Source organism: Eutrigla gurnardus (assembly GCF_963514095.1).
Source record: "Eutrigla gurnardus genome assembly, chromosome: 17".
Classification (NCBI taxonomy): Eukaryota; Metazoa; Chordata; class Actinopteri; order Perciformes; family Triglidae; genus Eutrigla; species Eutrigla gurnardus.
Genome location: NC_139928.1, coordinates 18449400 through 18471104, shown reverse-complemented (window position 1 = coordinate 18471104; position 21705 = coordinate 18449400). Strand labels below are relative to the sequence as shown.

Sequence of the window (21705 nt, the reverse complement as noted above, 5' to 3'; positions counted from 1 at the left end):
AGCGTAGTTCCCAATCTTATTCTCGAGCCAAATATGCCAGCAGACGGGGCTAACAAGTGTTAACGTATTTACCCAGACTGTTCAGAGGAAGTGGCATGGGAACAGTCGGAGTCCTGCCGTCTGCGGCCAAACAACAGCGTCTCACTCGCCAATCGCCAGGAAGCTCGGCCAGACGATTCAGCAGGGGCCCTGGTGACGGATCAAAGCCTGCTGATAGCTGCTGCTTACTGCCGCTTCATCTGCCGCGCTCCCTTTCTCCACGGGACTTTGACGCAGTCAGGGACTGTTTCTTCTTGCCTCGAGGAAGATCATTTATCCAATTTATTTCAAATCACCGCAGAGCACGCGGCCCCCGAACCTCAGCGGTGAGCGCAGAGGGCCTGAGCGGTGAGATCATAACGCTTGTGCTCCTTCAAAAAAAAAGCTGCGCTCTCAGATAAATAAAAGGGAGTCGCCGCGAAAAAACTGCATTCATTATATCAGGCTTGTCTCATTCAGGGTTTACAGCCAGATATATCAAATGCTAGACCACCAGCTTTCTTTGATCTCATGACGTCAGAAAACGGACGACGCCGAAGAGCTCAAAGCGACGGAGAGAAAGAACCACAGGAGTGAGAGAATCTGTAAAGAGGTATCAAAAACTGTAGTTTCACAGCCTCTAATCACGGCAAGTATAGGACTCACAACTACAGTGATAAACCTTTTGGCACGCCAGACTCCTCCTCCTACGGTGGCCTGTAACTGACAGCAGGAACATCATGGTTTCACAATAAAGAGAAGTAAGCAACACCGGCTGAAGACGAACTGTGTTCGTGCTGAATGATATGAAATTAACGTGTCACTGGATTTACACATCCTCAGCCTTTGTAGGGAAAAATGCGTTGCTATGTTTGTTCGTCCTCCATTGAGAAAATGGTTAGACGATTTTGGAAATAGGATTATCGGCTTTATCCACAAAAGATGAAATAGTCCAGAACAACACACCACAAAACCATGTGATGTTTTTACCTTTACCTTCGGATAGAGGCAGTAGCCTTCCCCCTGTTTCCAGTCGTTATGCTAAGCTAACCAGCTGTGTAATGTGATGTAATGTTCCCATTTAACTCTCGACCAAAAGTGCATTTCCCAATTTTGTTGAACTATTCCTTTAAATGAAAGCTGAGGTGATTTTTCTCCTAAATAAAAACACCTGCAGGCCAAACGTTTTAGCTCCTGGCAAAGTGATTGGTGAGTCATCTTGTATGATATTAGGTTCATTCGGTGTTAAGGGGCAATAAAAACCCCTTTGTTTGGTTAATTAGTCCCTTTATAATTGAATCCATACGCTGGATTGAAATTATAAGCTTCACTTTTGCATTATAATGAAAACGTTTTCGCTCACCGTCATCGAGGTACATCTGGTCCAGCTCCTGCGGTTCTTGTTTGATGCTGACAGCCAGCGTCGGGGGGCTGCCGTCCTCCCGGAGGGAAGCCTGCCCCCTCTGTGGCACCTTGGGGTGCTGCTGAGCCCCCGGGCTGGTTCTGCCACTGCCGAGCGGGGCTGGAGTCATGCAGAGGGCCGGAGAGAAAGGGCCGTCGGTCGGCGTGGAGGGCTGCGAGGTCGGGGACGAGGACGAGGAGCTGCTGGCCGGGTAGAGGGTGGGCGGCTGGTAGCGCCCGGGGGTCTCCTGGATGATGGAGACATGCAGGATCGGGGACGGCTGGCCCGGGTTTTGGACTGCTGGGCCAGACGCCAGGCACTTGGAGAAAGGCGGCGGCGGCGGCGGCGACAGGTCGTGCAGTTTGGGGCTGGTGCTGGGAGAGGACGAGGTGGGCAGCGACGACGGCTTGGCTGCCAAACCGTGCTGGCTGACAGAGTAAGGCCCGCCCACCACGCACGGCCTGAGGTCGGAGGTCATCATCGGGGTCACCGTCTGAGGGGGGAAGTATGGCTTTGGGTGCAAGGACAGGCCGGGGCCGCGCTGGCTGCACACCAGGGGGGCGTCGTAGTCGTCGTGTGGCTCCGTCTTTATCGTCGGAGCTGAGAGGAGAAACAGAAAAAGGAAAAGCTAAACCAGTGAGTGAGTGAGTGAGTGAGTGAGTGAGTGAGTGAGTGTGTGAGTGAGTGAGTGAGTGAGTGAGTGAGTGAGTGAGTGAGTGTGTGAGTGAGTGAGTGAGTGAGTGAGTGAGTGAGTGAGTGAGTGTGTGAGTGAGTGAGTGAGTGAGTGAGTGTGTGAGTGAGTGAGTGAGTGAGTGAGTGAGTGAGTGAGTGAGTGAGTGAGTGAGTGTGTGAGTGAGTGTGTGAGTGAGTGAGTGGGTTTGTGGCTAGGATACCCGCTGCCAAACAAACACTCTCATCAATGAGACTCTGTGTCTGCGCCTGAGCTCTCCCACCCTGCTGAAAATATTCACAAAAGTAAAAAAAAAAAAAAAAAACAGGAAAAAAAGGGATGAGTCATCAACACCAGAAACATCCAGCTGCTTCTATAATAAAATGCCTATTTTCTTTGGAGGCCGCTCTGGTGCCAATACCATACTAAATGTGCGATATGAAATACGTTGCAGCAGCAGCAGCAGCTTTATGCTCGCTAGGGTTCAGTGATTTAAAGTAAATTACTGCTCGCTCATTGAGACAAAGAGAAAACAAAGTTGAACTTAATGTGAAGGTTTATTTAAACACAAGATGTAGCTGAAAAAGACAAAATGGAGGCCGAGGATAGCGGTTATCGTATTAGAGAGGACCAGAGTCTTGGCTTTAACGTCCAGATTCCAGATACGAAACATGTTGGACACCGAGTTTTTAAAAAAATGTGGGCCGTCAGTCCGTTGCGGCTCCTCACACGACATCAATCTGGTTTAACAAGCTCCTTGGTCCCGTTACAAGGAGCCAACAGCACGGCCTCGACCCCGCGCTTCATCACTGCATCACTAAGCGGGATCGATTTCTCCTTCTCTTTCGTGGCGGAGCCGTTTTAGACCATAATGTGAAGCATGTGCTGGAAATCGAAGCTGAGGTAATAAATACGTTTTTCTTTCTTTTGTGATTCTTTGTCTTATTTTGGGGTCATTTCCCACCTTTATTAAACAGATGACAGCTAAGACTCCCTTAGTCTTATATTTGACAGAAACACAATCATTCTGTGCTCCTGCTCCTCACTCTTGGTTTCTAAGGTTACAGGGTTAGCTAAGGCCAAAGAAGTGACTAATTAGACTAAAAGCAGCGAAACTGAGACGCGTCACGCCTTACAGAAGCCTCCACTGTCAACAACTGTAAAAGAGGAACTGAGATGACATGGTTACAACGACCGCAGCACCAAAATAGCACATGCACCCCTATTTCGGGCCCGTTTGGAGGAAGTGTGTCTGCCTGCCTGTGGTGGATAGGCAGATGTACAGAAAGGCTGCAGGAGACGTTTGCCACAAAATGGAGCGTAGCCCTGGGTTTTTCCGAAGTGTGAAAATCAGCTGTGTGACCCATTTGTCCCAAAATAAAATCTTTTTTTTTTTTTTTTACAAGCTGCTGTAACACCTGCTGCTGCAAAGAAAAGTTGAAGTGCCGTGATTTTTTTTTTTTTTTTTTTAAATGTCAAATTCAATTTTTTTTCACTTTTAGACATTTCTCAACTGTTTCCTGTTCTTGAAGACTGGCGTGACCGTATTGTGCACCCGGCTGGCTCGTTGCCTTCACAGACTCACCCTTTAGGAGACACTGACCAGACTGGCCGTGCCCCCGTCTCCCCCCTCCCTCACACTCTGCATCCTGAGGACAATGCTCCACTTTCACAGCGGGGCACTCCGTCGCCCACGTTCAGGGCTGGGCCAGTTCACTTGAATCACAGCTTTGAACCACCCACTGGATTTTCACTCCAAGCCCGGAGCGCAATTAGCAGTGGTTTTTACATTTCAGTTGGTGGGTCAGTGTTTATATTTAGCTTGGCAATAGGTTCTCTATTCAAATAACATACTTTTCCCATGCCCCCCACCCTCGGGTGTCCAGTCACAGCAGCGTACAGGTATGGAAAAGAACAGATTTTATAGATTTCTTTTCTTTTTACAACGAAGGGATAATAACGTTGCTTTGTTCCTCCCTAGCAAACCGCCAGACAAGGGGCAATACAAAGCGTTTGTTCCCGTCTTCAGATGTAAAAACGCTGGCTAAAATGTTTCTAATTAGTCTGGCAAACGTCAGACGGCAGAGTGGTGAAGTGCTCGAGGTAATAAAGGGCTGTTCTCTGAGTGTGGCGTCAATGTCACGCCTTTAAAGAAGGTCAAATGTGTCCAGTTCTGAACAGTGAAGCCAAGGCTGAAGTGCCTTAAACCTTCATTCTCTCTGCTGGCCATCAGGGGGCGACTCCTCTAGTTGAGTTTATGGTCTCAATCTCTATTTTCAAGTCTTCTTTAATACAGCATGATGTTCATTTAGTAAAATATGGTCCATTTAGAGTAAAATAGTTTGTTGTATTACTTAATTAATGAATTAAGATCCTTAATTAAACACGGATTTGAAAGTTAATTGTAACATTTTGGTTGCCAGAAATGTCTTATTCAGCATTCCATAAACAGGGAGTTGCTGCAGACAGGAGAAGCTGTTAAACATCAGTAAATACAAACTACACATGTATTTGTATTTTTAATTAATTAATTGTGTATGAGGAGGGGAGTTTACCGCTGGCGGGGACGTAGGTGAAGCGCTGGTACTGGCTTCTTTTCCTCTTGCCGTTGCAGACGTAGAAGTTGACGTGGACCGGAGTGGAGAGTCTTTGGTTTCGGTACGGAGGGATTTCAACGAGGAGCGAATTCTGCAAGAAAGTGTAAAGAAAGAAAAATGCATTACTATTGTTCGTATAAAACAAAGACATAATGCTTATTTGATTTATAGTGTAGTTGTTTTTAATCAACTGTATACTTTCCTGGACTTTGTACAGCTATAAAGCTTTGATTTAATCTGATTTAGTTCTCCAACTTTTTATTGTCTTTCTCTGTTTTTTTATCTTTTGCATTTCTTTATCTGGTCTGTTCTTAATTTTAAATGTAAATAAAAGGCTGGTTGAAGACTAAAAATGTTAGGTGATGCAATACAAGTCACTTTCATACATACAGATATACCACACTGTAAGTAAAAGCATTAAAACTGAAGTTTTTTTGTCAATTAAAATAAAAGCGAAATGTTATTTATGGTTGTTGTTGTTTGTTTCCATGTCTAATTCTTGTTTCCACACAGCTGACTATTCGCTGCTAAGGTTGACTATAAAATATCAGTCTATAATTAGTATTTTACGGAGGGCCTGAAAGGCAAGTAAGAAAAAAAAAAGAAGATGAAAACAGATGGTAAAAGGGTAACTTGGAAGAATTAAAATTAGATTTTAAATGAAGGTCTTTAGAAACATCATCCTGTTTTTGCATCATAAAGAAAACAATGCAGGTCAGATTCTTCCCTTCAAATCCGCAGCCTGAAGTCGTGTGTGTGTGTGTTGGATGAAATCTGAAAATCTGGTTCTAATCCCCGAACGAGCGAGACCATGAGGTAAGGTTATCGAGAGCTGCGATTGTTTGCATAGAGAATAAATTGAACTCCGGATTGTGCAGATAGTTTATTTCCCCAGCCGAGCTTCCTGCCCGAGGAGAGAGCGAGCGAAGGCCAGGAGCGACCGCGTTCATCAGCCAACATGTGTGTGGATATATACGTCTGAGTGTGTTGGAGGTGCTGCTCGGTAGCAGGGGAGGAAGTCATCTGTCTGCAAAATTGGGCTTCGGAGGACGGCCGGTCATGACTATACAGGTGAGAACTGACACGCGCCGCATTAAATCACTGCCGTCGTAAAGTCGAGCGAAGCCAGATGAGGCTTTTCCATATCTCTTGATTCAACACAATCTGTCCAATATGTCGATTTAGGAATAATAAAATAACATGAACTCATTCACTGACTCCTGAAGGTTTTATGTGCACACGTGTTTTGTAAGAGTCATCCACTGCGAGGACAGAATGCACCTTTCGGTTCGCGTAGACGAGCAGGAAAATGTGATTTCTCTCATGCGGAGGAAGGACGATAACGTTCGACAAATTGAGCATGAAGGAGCATTCTTGGAATCCTTGAGTGAGCGCTTCAAGGTCATTTATCTAAATTTATGTGAGTCATCTAATTGAAAATAATTCTTGAAATCAAAACTGAACCATCCCTCTTCTCCCAGATATAGGAGGGGGGGGGGGTTTGTGCAGGTGGCGGAGGCGGTGAGGTTTTATGAAATGTGTTGTGGTGGAGCAGCAGAGGTTAAACCTGGCCAAGGCAGCGTTCGGTGTTTGAAATGGGACGAGTCCAGCAGACCGGGCTGAGAGGGGGGGGGTCTTTGTCTATTCAAGCAGACAGATGTGTCCCAGCAGTCGCTGTGCATGTGTGTGAGACAGAGTTTTAACAGGAAGGCGCTGAGAGCAGGTGCACCGCCTCACATGTAGACACCCTGTAATCCCCTCGTCTATCTCCCAGACTCCCACCACGACACCCCCCCACTTCACTCGCACTGTCCCGGGCCAAGACAGGACACACTGCCGGCAAACTCCCACAGGATGAAGGCTGAACTTTTGAAAACCTTTTCCTCACGTATCAAACACAACACTGCTGTTTCCCCCTCGAGGATTTCTGCAGCCGGCGGAGGGAAAAATATGGTCCAGTTTCAATTCTGTGTGTGGCTCCATAAAGTGTGGACCTCCATGTGTCTATCATGTTCATATTAACGCATCGTGTCATTGTTGGAAGGAATAGTTTGACATTTTGGGAAAAAAACACTTTATTTGCCTAATTTGCAGAGACTTTTGTGCCTATACAGTAAATATATATAATATTATATAATATTAAGATGTTTTTTTTGTTGCATTTGTGAACTGACCCACTAAAATAAATGGCTGAATCCACAATTCAGAAATCATTTCACTCACAGATACATTTTAGGGAAGCCCTGAGAGGCAAGAGAGAAAAAATGATTGTGGTGAAACATCTTCTCAGTCTAAAAACCTTTAACCTCTATAACCTAAACCTCTTTTTATCACAGTTTGTGAAAACGTGGAGAAAAAAGGCTTTGACGGGGGATTATTTATTCATGTATTTAATGTCTGGATCATTTTTCGAAATTGTTGTTGTTATACTGATTTAGGCCACTAGAGGCTGAAGTGCGTCACTCCTCCATGTTCCAAATACGACATCAAGCATTCCTGTTTTATTCCAGTGAGTTTTAATTTCTCCACACTTTATATTTAATGATTTGATTCAAACTCGGCCAGATGAAAACATTAATGTTTTAAGTCGTGTTTAGAACACGAGGTTGTGATCACTTCAGCCTCTTGTGGCTGACATAAGTATTACAACAAAACTACAATAAAGTATCCCCTGACAAAACATATTCTTTTCACGTATTTTCATTTGAAGAAAAGGAGAGAAAACACATAACTTCCACATAAATTAGATTTGTTTTTCCTGTAAAGATTGAAAACATCTTGCCACTTCGTTCAGTTAAACGCTTGAGAACAGCTGCTTTATCGTCTGTGCTTTAATCCTCAAATGACACCCGATTTGTCACAACAGCAGCGTCACATGTATCACTTACAGGCTTCGAGGCGTCTCTGTCAACCTTGGCCTCAGTCTCCCAGAGGTGGTGGCCGTCTGAAAGAAAGAAAAAAAACGTCAGTTTTATAAAACAATCCACCTACTTGGCTCCCAGCACACGGCATTGTCGACATTATTATGTGTTACATCAGCGATATATAAAACAGCCACACGTCATACCGTCTGACCCACCAGCTCATATCCTCAGTCTAACCCAAAAGAGACTCAGACAGAGAGAGAAATCTGATGCAATCCTAAAAAACCCAGAGTCATACCAAAGAGATGAGCGACATCTTTGGTGGATGAGAGAAACCTTGACTTCATCAGCGAGTGGAATCCCAACATGCTCCGGCAGCTGGCGGCCTCATTAATGCACGATGACTGGAAACTGACAACTCGCCTCCACTCTCAAACTTCTTACTCCCAGCGTTCTCATAGGAATCTCTCTGTTATCCCCATATAATCATTGTTAAACGGTATTGGTATTTGCTCTTTTTCTGGCGATGTGTTTTCCTCCCTAGAGTTGCCACAATAAAGAAGCATCAGGCAATAAAAAAAACTACAAAAAAACGAGGCACACTTGAAGCTAGAAAAACACAGGCCTGCTAAAAAAGCAAGTTTGATTTGTCATTCTTCCCAGCGAGGTGTCAGTAAAACTATATTTTTACCAATTTATTAGACACAGAAGGAAACCACTGCAACTTCTCTAGACTCCTGACTCATTAAAGGGCCTGTAAAAGGACTGTGAAAACGACTCCTCGTGGCAAAGAGACTGCCGTTTAAAGGAAAACAGGTCGGCTGTGGCCTAATTCTCCTGACGAAATTTAAGTGAGATATGTGCCGTGTTGCTCAACGGGCTGTCTGCAGTTTGATAAGTGCGGCGTTGGAGTTGGGCAGGCAGCACGGTGCAGACGGAGAGCAGTTGTGAGGTGGCAGAGATGGAGGAGGTGCAGTTTGGCACTGACAGCTTTTATTATGTCTGAGAAGACACTGGAAACCTGCTTCCCTTTGCTTTATTTCCCCACACTGTCTGTCAGCGGTGGATGGGAGTTTAAGCAGCTGCTCTCCAGGAAGAACTAATGCTTTATTTTACTTCTGATTTGAAGATTCTGACTTTAAAGGCAACATATCGTGATATTTTTTACGCTTTTTTACTTTGCATTTAGGGTTTCTACTAGAACATACAAAAAACACATTATTTTTCTCATCCTGTGTCTGAAGAGCTTTGTTTTATTTGCAAGCCACCATTTTTTTTACTCCTGCGGATATTCTGTATCATAGCAACCAAAGCTCTCATCTGAAAAAAACACTCCCAGCTGTTTTAAATGCATAATAGGTCGTGTATAACAATATAATGCTCATTATATTGAAGGTTAAATGATTACAGTAAGTAAATTAAAGTAATTATAAGGCAAATTATATCACTTGCACAGGTGATGGTGGTGTTAAAACCTTCTAGTAGGGGTGGGAATAGTTTTTTTTAGATATTTTTGCATGAATTAAATCCTCACAGCCTAAATAGCACACAAACTATGTTTCTATAAATAAGAAAGATATTCTGTTTTCTTGAGATGCCAGCTCATAATGTAAACAGTGTCATTGTGAGTGACGAGAGGGATTCGTTCAATGTTAATTACATTCTATCACCCCTCCAAACTCAAATTGAACACTTTACAGTCTCTTTAAATATGAATCAGCTGATTCTCCACATATTTATTTTAAGTCCCTTTTCTAAATCCACATGAACAACTCTTCATCCACCACACAGCACTTACTTAAACAGAAAATGCGTCACGTTTAAAGCTGGTTGATGACAGTTTTCTGACAAGCTATCTAGCATATAAAAGGCTATTTAAAAAATAAAAAAAATCCACCACAGCCCTCACGCCACATAAAACACACCAGGGTCCATTACATCGCTTTCAGCAAACTTCACAGAGAACAATGAGGATTTGTTTGAAGCGAATATTCTCTGGTCTAGCTCATATAAAAACACTCAATCTGGTTTATTTATTTATTCTTGGGTCTAAGTTACATTCAGTGGATTTTTGTCTTCGTTAACTAAACATGAGTGAAGAGAGTTGATATTTGTGATTCCGAGCAACAAGCTTCCCTCTTCCAACGACGACATGTAAGCAAGGCTTCCCGGTGAAAGGTAGTTCTGCAGCCTTAAACCTCTTAAAGGAAAATCCCCTTAATACTGAAAACGCAGTATTTTTTGTGTGAGCAAATCTGATTCAAAGAAGTGATCTATTTCCTGGGCACAACAGGAACAATCAGGACCGGTGCGTGACATCTGGAAGGGCAAGAGAACACAGCAGTGTTTGGTTTAATGAATCCAGCATTGGCAAAAGGAAGCCTTTACGTGTAAACAATAGAAATGAAAAGGAAAAGAGTTTGTCATGCAGGAAGTTGTACAGGATCTTCACCAGAGAGACGTGCAGTGTACAATAGATACTGTAGCTTTATGCAGTAGAGACACATTCATATGTGTCAACAAGTCTCTTCTCACTTCTGAAACAATAACTTTTTATATCCTAACTCTAACGTTGGCTGAATTTTAACCGATTTCTTCCTCGATTCTTCCAGTTTTTTTTTTAAAAGAAAGAACTAAAACTTCAATCTGCCAGTCTGGGTCTGTTTTTTCTGTCTCTCCCTGCCTGTCTTCACTTTGGGAATCTCTCCAGAAGGGAAGCCTTCTCAGCCCATGTCGATCCACAGGAGGTAAACATGTTTTTCACCTCTCCCTCTCTCCCTCTCTCCGGCTGACACCCACATCATTTCTCACATCAATACAGAGAAATCTAATTTAGCACTTTGTGTTCTGTGCCTGGCTACCTATTGCCAGGAAACTTCTCGAGAGCTGAAACAAAACAAAAAAAAAGTGGGAGCTTTGAACGTGTGGGATGCCTTTGTTTGCAAAGAGTACACCGGATAATTGATAACCACAGAATGTAATTGATAACCGCAGAATGTTCCCGAGTTATAGGGCAACATCTGCACAGCGCCTGCACCGATCCCAATGAAAGGCTTTTCAGCAGCAGTTCCACTCCAGCTCCCCTCCTACCCACTTTCAGCTCAATATGGTTTCTAGCTCCCTGGCCCACTGTGCTGGATACCGTCCAATATTATCTAAGTTAAACAACTCAGCCTAAAACCTCTCCCCCAAAACCACCCCGACCATATAAACCCAGTACCCCTCTCCAGCTCTCACAACGCCCAAGCTCCACTTGCCTTGGCGGCGTCCCAGCCGCGCAGAAGTCTTACAATTCACATTTCGTTAGCAACGGTCTATACAAATCATTACTGTCTCAGAACAGACATAACACAGAACAGTCAAACGGCACAGCAGCTCGAGGGGGATCAGACAATATACAATACAGTTATTTGTCATGTCGGGTTTATAAAGGGAATCAAACAGCTCCTTGTGCTCCTTAATTGGGGCTGGGTGGAGTAAAACGTTGGTGCCCAGAGTGAAACAGCAGGGTGGCGTGTGCCCAAACCCTCATAACATACAGTAAATATAAACACATGCTCTGCCCGGGCCGGCCCATGTGGCACGCTGAAAGAGTTCCCTTGTCCTCTCCCGACGACTGAGACTTCTTCCTTCCTCCCGCCCTGAAAACACGTGGATGTTGGAAGTTGCACGCAAGCCGCCTGCGGTGTGGAAGGGGTGGCGACGGAGCCGAGCCCCGAGCCGACACACGGCGGCGGTTCGGGGACGAGATACTGACAACCGGCTCCGCTACAGCGGCGCCCGCCACTTCACAGAGCATCATCCGGACGCAAGGCAGCGCATTCATCAGGGAAATCAAGCTCTGTGTCTGAAATGGGCCTGTGATTTTTATGAATCATGCACTGTAATTTATGAAAACATCATCCCTGCTGTTTATGTGGCTGTAATTGATTTGTTTATGAAAACAGCCATTGTTCAGAAGTGTCGGAGGCAGCCAAACCACTGAACGGCTTTGAGTGGAAGTCATTGTTTTCTGAATGCAATGAAACCCAACGTTTCGTCGACCGCTCCTTTTCCTCCCAAAATCAAAACCACTGCTGAAAGCTAGCGAAGCTAACGGAGCGACCACATGTTGCATTACTGTCATCTATGCTCGCAGCTCTCATGGGGCTTAAAGGAGGATGGTTATCTGTAATTTTCTGCAGGTAATTCCAGACACCATCTGGCAGCCCTGCAGCATGATAATCCTCTCACAGTTCAATTTTCAGGTTCCTGTTTCCTCTCCGGCCAGCGACTTTTACACAAAACGGTATGGGTGTTCCGGTCAGAACACGGAAAGCTCGTCCCAGTCTTCACCTGTCTGACGCTCCGAGCCATCGCCTCCCGAAACAATGGACAAGTTTGAAGAGTATGAGTCAACAAACAGCTACCGGCAGGTAGTTAGATGGCGCATGGAAATGGTTATTCACAGAGAAACTGAGAGCAGCAGGGCAGGCAGCTGTCCAGTGCAACGGTCCAGATGTGAAAGTGCTCTTTTCACAAGAGGGTTTCTCCTCTGCAAGGGTTTCCTTCAGGATCTCGCACTGAAATTAAGCTATTATCGAGCGTGGTGGGGGGAAACGCCGAGCAGAAAACCACACTTTACTCAAAAGGGCTGCAAGAAAGTATAAAAAGAAAGCAAACATCAAGAAGGCACGCAGAACTTTTAGAGCGTATTAGACAGAAAATAACTGTAAGCTTCTGAAACAGCTTCATTGTTCCCAACCATAGACTGGATATAAGGAGTGGATGTGACACTAAGTTGCAAGACTACAAAAATACATCATCGCTGCAGCACTTTATGGGGATAGACTCACTTCTGGAGTCGGCCCCAAGTGGCCATTCGAGGAACTGCAGTTTTTGACACAAATCTAGAAGTCTGCTGGTTTAATAGTCAAGTAATCGTCATCATAAGATATATAATTAATCAATTGTATTCCAACTTGCATAGCCAGGTGCCAGGGAGGAAAGACAAACGAGGACAATCTTTTAATCTTTTTTAAATGAATACATTTAAACATCAATGTACGTATGTAAAACAAAGAATACTTAATATAATCTGGTTATGATTATGGCATATGTTGGGTAATCCAGGATCATTTATATGTGATCAGTTTAGCTCCATTAGCTGAATGAAGTCTGTGAGATGCAGCTGAAAGCTCGGAGACCATTAAGCTAATTTTGATACAGTTAAATATGTTTCTAGTCTGAGTTTTGTTTAATTTGATTGAAATACTTTAGTTCTATTCACGTCAGCATAATCCTGTCCTACTCAGCCTACTGAGTACACTATATTATGCTGTTCTTTGCTATGAGATATTATAGCCATATATTTTGCAAAGTAAGATAGTTGCATCGTCACTGTCCAAATTTGGCGATGTTCGGATAAACAGAAAACTCTGGGACTTCCTCGGCATAACAAACCATTAAAAAGAACATTAGATTAGCCGATAGATGTCGTCACAAAGATGGAAACGGGGCTGTTTTTCTTAGCAAAAATGAAAATTGACACTTTGGAGAAGCGCTGCTCTCAGCATGACCTGGACGTCATGAAACATTTAAAATGTTTACAGATTTACTTCGTATTTGAACAAGTAAAGATCAACGGAAGGCTTCTGCAGAGCAGACTACGCTGCACCCTGTGTTCGGCACTTTAAGCCTTTTCTTTTAGACGAAAATTTGGATTTGAGAACGCCTCTAAACCACAAAGAAAAAAGCCGAGGTGAATAAAGGACAGGAGGACCTCATTTCCCCAAATGGAGTGAGTGTGCCTTATCAGAGACAGCATCTTCTGTGCAGGCCGTGGGCAAATGAAAGCAAGGTGAGAGATTGAGTCAGGTTTAGATTACAGGCTGATGTCTGCAGCGCTGAGGGCGTACAGTAATCTCTTACGAGCGATTGGCAGTAACCAAGAGTGACAACTGAACTGATGCTATCTGGGGTTATTTCTACTGAGGCAGGAGACGAGGAAGGCGTGACGGAGCGAAGCCGACATGAACTCACTGTTTTCACGTGTTGTGAGCTCTGGCTGGGCAGCAGGTGACAGAGAGTGTGTCTCTTTGGGGGGGAAACAGGGATTTCCTCAAGGGGAGCGCTCAAAAACATCAATATAAAACTCCTCCTCTCCCGCACAAACGATGTGTTGGTTTCCCCTCACAAGTGGAAACATCATTTAGACCATCGGACACTAAAACATAAACCAAAACTAATGAAATGTTCGGTTTGTTGGTGACCCGTCCTGCCTTTAATGGCGGGGGAAAGTCTGACACAAAAACACGCACATGCTTGTATGTACGGGACGCATGCAAACACCCAATATGTCGATGCCCACATGTTGTGTCACCGCAGCTTAGCGGACCTTATTTTGCACGAGCGCTTTATTGGAAATTTTTGCATGGGTGAAATTAAATACTTGAGCTCTTAGCGGCAACAACATCCACCACTGTGGATTTATGAGTTTGATTGTTAAACGGTCTCTCAGAGCTCAGCCTTGGCATGTGGAAAACAACAATAAAAGCATATTACATTTCCAAATTATATCATCATATATATGTATATGAAAAATGAGTTGTTTTGCTTCTTGCTGTATTTGTGTTTAACTACAACAGAGATGCATTTTCACCCCAGAGGTTCTACTGTATGATCCACCAGGAGCCCACAGCTCCCAGGTTAATGAGCTGGTGGCACAGAGGCAGTCTGGATAAAGAGGGGGAAGGATGGAGGGAAGCAGAATGGAGGAAGGCTGGCTTACGGGTGTTTCCATGCGAGGGATGCCCAGGAATCTGATGCTGGTGCCAGACGAGGGGAAACCCTCATCAAAAACAAGGGAGCACACCCATCAACACCAGCCCAGAGCCTGCACAGGCCCCAAAGGCAGCCGGATTCACAACTCCAGCAGGACCGGAGCAGCTTCTGACCCACGTAACACCGCTTACGTCTAGATTGGCTTGTTTCTTTGTTGCTGCAATTCCACAATTGATTGTTTGAAATGCTTCACGGAGGCAGAATTACACTGATTGGTTGGGTTCAACTTTAAGGGGCGGAGCTAAAGAAGTTATTGTGAGTCGAGCGGGGTCGGACTTTGAGCCTTGTGGGAAAAAAACAACGTGGATAAGATGATAAAAAAGTCAGAAAAAACATCCACTTTTTTCATTTTTTCTTTGTTTCTATTATTATTATTATTATAATTATTATTATTATTATCTGATTTTAATTATCATTATCAACACTAATGTTATTAGTATTATATTATCTGTAGGATTAGATTCCAGTAACTCCAGAGGGTTGTGAAGCCCAATTGTCAAAATGTATTGAAAGAAAGATACATGGAGGATTATATTCATTAAAGGAGTCGCTTTGATAATAATAATAATAATAATAATAAAAAAAAGACAAAGCACTTTATTGAAACTGAGGATTTGTAATTATTTTTAGGGTAATGACATAATAGAAGCTCCTTCAATTTTACAGAAACACTTCCTTTACTACTATTTCCTGAAGATTACGAATGCAAATATGTTCAATTCTATATTTGTAATATTTTAAAATGTCTTCATTTCTTTGTGCTGATTTGAGGAACTATTTTATTTTGCTCATGTATCCTGTAGCGGAGTAGCCGAGAGTAGGCGTACTAGCATTATATGACCCTTTACCCATGACCGGAAGTTAATTTAATAAAAGCTACTAAATAGTAACCATCTTAACATAATTGTAAAATAAATCTAACTGATAACAACCACAAACCTAACCTTGTTGGCTTAGCATAATGTCAAAATTCAAACCTCTCTGAAAAACATGAGGCCAGTGAGTTATTACTTAGAAATTACATAATATTATATGAAAGATTTACAGCTTTTACTCAGGACTTTTCCAAAAACATCCCTCCATTGAATTAGTTGGAGAAAGTGAACGTGACTGAGAGGAAAATAAGGAAATGAATAGAAAAATACTGTCCTGATTTGATTTTATAATGAATCAATCAGCTTATAAAGCTTCCTATTGATTCCGTACGCAGAATAATCAACTCAGGAGGCTTTGAACTTACTGTTGTCTGGAGCTAATTGAGCTAACGACGAAGCTGATGCAAAACATATACATGAGTTGTATCATGAAGCACTTTATTTATTTAGCCATTCATGGAAAAACTCATGTTTTGTTGGAAAAAAGTTCACTTAAAACGTTTTGTAACTTATTTGTATTTTTGCAAGAAAAAATAACTACTAAATAAACTATATTAATCTTGCTTATGATTCACGAGTGCATTTTGAGTAGAAATCCACCACTTTAATCACATTTTGTGTGTGCATTTGGAACACAGTCGGGTTGCTTTTGGCCTAAAAGTATTAACAAAACACAGAAGTAATTTCTCAGTTTGTTTTTCAGAGCTCCATGTTTGCTGCTGGTGCTCTACAATGTGTGGTTCTTTGTCTTTTCCCTGAAGTTTAATCCACCAGATGACACTTTAGTGGCCTCCAGAGCGGCTTACAATCAAACACTCCTTCCCAGGAAGAGATCAGGGTTAATCAAAGAGGTTGAGGAGAGGGGAACAAGGCCTCCTCTCATCCAGTCACTACTTGTTTTCATAAACAATCTGTACAGTTGCTGGAGGGGGGAGGGAGGGCAGCCTTGACTTCTTCCTTTCACAGGTGGAACAATGAAAAGGCTTCCCTCCTCTTTTTTTTTTTTGAATGAGTCACCGGGCCGATAGGATCACACGTGTTTACATTGCTCGGCCTCGGCCCAAACCCCCAACCAGCGCCGCCTTGCCCGGGCTAATCAAGGAAATTGCTGTTTGTAAACCTCGTCAGATCAACATCTGGGAGCAGTCCCCCCGCTTCCCTCCAAACCAAAAAACGGCTTAAAGAAAAATAGAAACAAATACTGACGCATGGCACACACAAAAGTGCATGCATACCACACCACGTGCACACGTGCACGCATACACGCTGCATTCGGGATCCATTCCTTTGCTGAACAGGCAATGGAAACTTCTGCAAATGTAAATCTGCTGGGTTAAAAATACAGCGCATTAATGTGCACCACATGTGGCACTCTGGCAGGATGGAGGATATTTTGACGGCCGGGGGGAGACGAGGGAGGGAAGGAGGGAGGGAGGAGGCAGTCCTGGGGTTTCTCCAACAGCGGAGAGGGAGACACACACACACACACACACACACACACACAGCTGCACCAGGAGTCCAGAGCTCCTCCTATTTTACCTTGAGCCTTTTCCACGAACACCACCTTGGAGTCGTGCTGGAAGTTATGTCCATCGATGAGCATCCTCTCCCCCCCGTGGGCAGGACACGTCTCCAGGCTGCGCTTATCCACCAGCGGCAGCTCCTGGGCCGATCTCTGGGCTGTGGGAGGGAGGGAGGGAGGAGAGAGAGTGAGGGAGAGCGGCCTCAGCGTTCAGCTCATACACACCCACTCCCCATGCAGACCTGAGCATCCAGACGGAGGCTGGATCACAGTCGGGGCGGCTGTAAACCTCCACCTCTCTATGTCCCAATCAAAGCGGCCCTGTTTGCCAGCGAGCGAAGAGAGGCTCCGTGTCTTGCATTTATTTGTGTTTTCACTAAATTGTGGAGGATGTTTTTCTGTCACATATTTGATTTAAGATTATCTTTCCTCTCTTTGGGTTTTCTGTTTTTTTTACCTTTTGGCTTCTCGTTCCTCACTTGCTTTCAGTTTCTCTGAAATGATCTCCGTCTTGCCACGAAATATTTGCAACCTTGATCCGTCTAAATGTAATGCTGATGTCTTGGCCTCGGCCTCTCTTGTGAAAGATAGCTGTAATTTCATCGTGATTGACCGGCGTACATAAATAGAGGTTCAATAAAAACCTGAATATTTTTCCTCATATGAGGATAATCTTTTGGTAATTCGATGCTTCTGCTTTCCTGATTTTGATAAAACTCTAAGTCTGTGTTTTTGGAAAGCGTCTCCGTTCCCACATCTCTCAGCCTCGCTCACACACAAAGTGAATTTTGGTCAAAAAACAATTGCTTTGTGGCAGTCGTTCAGAAACTAACAATGGTCTATTTCAAGAGGCTGAGATCATGGTTTAACTACTGTCTTTCATTTACCTCATAAGACTTAATCTCTATGGCAGCTCTCACTGCCAGAACCACATGAAGTTGTTGATGTGCCTGAGTTTATGCCGGTCCAGTGAAAGGTCAGGCCTGCAGAGCACAGAGTCGATAGAGTTTATCAACAAGGCCTGCGTTGGCTTCACACAGACGAATACCGTGGAGTTACGACGCAGCTTCAGTCATGTGTAGTTATACAGCTGCATCGAACGATTGCTGGTTTTATTGGTTTTTCTAGTGTTTGTCTTTTGATCCAGCGATTAAGAAAAATGCTCTCTCAGACTAAAGAAAAGACACATTAACGGGTTTTAGATTTCTCCCAAATTTACCAAAATTTAGATAATTTGCTAAACAAAACATGTCAGAAAACACGTAATACAACAAATAATTGTTGTAATGCCAGTAATCAACTGGGGTAGTTTCATGGTGGTTAAATATATCTTATTCATATCTTCTGTATTGTCCTCAAAATTAGTTTTTTCTCAGACTGAGCCAGAATTGTGCTCTTCAGTACCTCTTACCGCCACCAAACCCTTACAGAGGGGTTTGTTCATACATTCATAGCCTGATTTATACCACATTGCATTCCAAAATATTTTTTATGGCTGTATTTTCTGATTTATCGAGGGACACAAAGAGATATCCAAACTTCCCTCAGTGAAAACATTTGATTCTAATATGTCAACAACATTTTCACCATCTTAGCTTACAGTGTGATCACGCTAATTGCTAATTAAGGGGAATGAGATCACAAATTAGACATTGGATCTGTTGATGGTGCTATATGAAAAGTCAGGAGATCATCAAAGTGATAACAGTTCATCCTGAGGGGAACATGAATGTCTGTTCCACATTTCATGGAAAACATCCAATAGAAAAACATGAAAAATGAATGTAGCTTTGAGTAGCAGATCATGTTTTTACTTATTGCTGAATCCCATCGGTTAGAGAAAAGTGTGAGTCATCCACCACTTACATAAGTTTATGTTTTAAGTTTTACTTCTATAGTTAAAGTAGATACAGTAAGATAAATAATAAAAGATATAAAAGATATTAGATAAAAATATAAAAAATGTAGGTACCATATTATATTATATGGTGATATTTTCAAGGAAGAACAATGAGATGTACTCACAGCACTCGATGGGGTTGGATGAGGCCTGCAGGGACACCGTCCTCCCCGTCGCCTGGTTGATGTGAACTCTGAAAACCATTCGCACGCGTGTGTTCTTGCGTCCGATGTCCGTCTCCCCCTTTCTCAGCTCGATGTCCGAGTTACGCAGCTTCAAGATCCCCGCGCAGTCAATTCTGTTTTTGCGGGGACAAAAGAAGGAGAGTTTGCCAAAGTCCGTCAAATGATCACGTACATTAATGACACATTCACTCTGGCGGTTAATCAGGCTGCGTTCTCACTCTGGACTCCGTCAGCTCAGCCCCCGACGAGAGGCTGCAGTCACGTCAACAGAAGATTAATGCCAGCGCCCCCAACAGAGCCGTTACACCTCAGTGCAGCCACTTTTGGGTGAAACTCAAATCCTATAGAAACAACATTCACCACACCAGGAATATCTCTGTTATGACCCACATGAGATGGTTGATGGTTCCCAACATACTGTTCCCCTTCCATAAATCTTACAACCACAAATTGGCTGTAATGATTTCTTTTACGGTGTCAAAGTCTTCATCAGACACTTAATAAAAGCCCTCCTCCTCCTCCGTCTGTCTGCACTGCACCCAGCGAACTTTTTCATACTTAAATACCTCGAGCCTCTCCAAACGGTTTCTGGCTTTTCCATCGCCGTGCTACTTGATGCCGCATTCCTCAAAGCCTAGTAAATGTCAACTTTTACACACATTTGAACACTCCCTAACATTCTTCACGCCAGACACCGGGGTCTGCTCCACTGGCGAAGCAATCAGGTGTTGATGCTAAGGACCCCAGCTGTCCGGCCCTCCGCCTACGCAGACTAAATGAGTGCAAAACCACATACTGAGGCGTCCGTTCAGTGCCTGAGACAAAGTTTGAGTAAAGAAAGCCCATTACCAAGAAGAGGGGCACTATTGAATGCTGTCAGTTCATTAACTAATGAATAGTAAATAGGCCTTTTTTGTGTTTTTCACATATTTTGTGGGGGAAGAAAGTGACAGAAATCACAAAGGAATCCGGACGCCTTCTCCGATTATTTTACTTTTTTGCCAGCAGGAGACGGGCTGTTTAATACATTACATCACTACATTAATAGGCTAGCACGCTAATGTTGTTACGGTTGATTAGCTAGCTTATCTCTTTACATGGTACTTTGCTTCCAAACTAAAGTTGCTAAGATGGATCGGTGGTATTCTCCATTAGAAAATTGCTTACTGAGCATAACAACTTTGCTGCTGTAACTAATGTATTGTTATTAACTAAATCATTGATTTATCGTTGTGTCAAACAGGAGATAACTGATATGCAGTGAGCTGCAGAGACGAGAATTCAGGATCCGACGGCACAACAAGACATCTTGATTTCCCAAGTTACGTAAACGTGACGTCCACTCCAAAGTGATCTATTGAAGACATACCGAGGCGGCAGACGCCATTTGTGGCTTCTCGTTAGATAACTGATATTGAATAATGGCTTAATTCAACACACGTCCCGCTGAGTCATCAGGAACAACTATTTCAGAAATATAATAATGCCTATTTCAATACCACATAATAAAACATCTATATGTCAAAACAAATAAATCTACCACAAATCCCTCGCCTGGACTCAAAGCACTGTGAGGCGTGTCCCGCTGTGAGAAGAGAGAAACCATATCCTGAGGTGAAGGCGTCATATAAGAGGAGCTTATGTGTTACATCCATTAAAAGGCAGAGAAAAGTGCTGATGCTAGCAGGCTGCTACTGCGTGCAGCTCAGACAGAAACCCCAGGTCCCTGTTAGCAGACCAGAGCTTCCACGGTAATCTGATCTCGGAGGATTATATAAAATGGGAAAGCCACACACACACACACACAGAACACTTTCACGACCCAAACACACAAAAAGGCACACACACATACTTGTGGACACACATAAAATACATCAGGAGCTAACTTCACATCTATGGATTGTTGGCTTTTTAGAGAAAGACAGCGATCCAGCATATTTTCACTGGGTTTTATCTGCCCGACGTTTCTTCATGAAGATACTTCAGTTCTAGTAAAATCTTTAAACTTTAGTTATTTTTGGGCAACAACGGTTAACAGTTAATATTACTACCAAAAAGTCTGCCTAAAGGTCTGATAAAGGTCATATTGATACACTTTAATAGAACATCACATTAGTCCAGAGACCAGACTATGTGTAGAAACCTGAGACTTTCTGTGGTACAAACAACAAGGTCACTGCCGTATTTATGTCTATATGAGGTTACTTTAAGAATTGATGAAGCAGCTACAATGTTAGCATGGCCTAGCTCCCATCAATCCAAACTTTATTCACAAAAACAAGCATTTTCTGGGTACGTCCTGATACTCACATGGCCCGCATGTTGTTCTCCGGCAGCAGTGGGATCTCCAGGATCTTGGTGTTGTTGTTGTGCAGGGCCTCGTGGCTCGGGGTGGACACCGTCTTCCCGGTGATGCGGTGGACCTGGTAGAAGGCGTGGGGCCTCAGCAGCCTGTCGTCAGCTGTGCCGATAAACAGCTGGAGGGTCAGAGGTTCGCTCTCCATGTAGCCGTGGAGCTGCGGGGGGGAGGAAGAAAGAAAAAAAAAAACATGCTTATGGTTAAGCCCTCTCCAAAACAACTTCCATTTTCAGGTCTTTAAGAGGTCAGGCTCTCAGTGTGATGGTTTTCAAACAAAGCACCCATTTAGGATCTTGTAATCAGTTGACTGTGTAGACTACCTCCGTCAGTGAATGTCAGGCCTGCAGAGATGTTGATCATGCAGTAGCCGAACCTCCAGGGCGGTTAAACCACCTACAGCGAGCGCCGTGACAAAACTATTTAACATCTGTGACGAGACTAAGCTGATGTGTCAGAACAGCCAAAGCCCATTGGGTCCCACCAAGCCTCGG

The 21705-nt window shown here is 43.5% G+C and overlaps 1 protein-coding gene across 1 annotated transcript in view; it reads right to left on the bottom strand.

Moving 5' to 3' along the window:
- The window catches only part of nfatc1 (nuclear factor of activated T cells 1), a 36975-nt gene that overhangs the window by 7265 nt on the left and 8005 nt on the right, over nucleotides 1-21705 (bottom strand). Inside the window, exons 4-9 of the mRNA XM_084032365.1 lie at nucleotides 21166-21371; nucleotides 18796-18968; nucleotides 16788-16928; nucleotides 7576-7631; nucleotides 4646-4778; nucleotides 1382-2020 (exon numbers count right to left, since the gene is read on the bottom strand). Coding sequence (XP_083888491.1) covers nucleotides 1382-2020; nucleotides 4646-4778; nucleotides 7576-7631; nucleotides 16788-16928; nucleotides 18796-18968; nucleotides 21166-21371 — 1348 coding nt within the window. The remainder of the gene's footprint in view (nucleotides 1-1381; nucleotides 2021-4645; nucleotides 4779-7575; nucleotides 7632-16787; nucleotides 16929-18795; nucleotides 18969-21165; nucleotides 21372-21705) is intronic.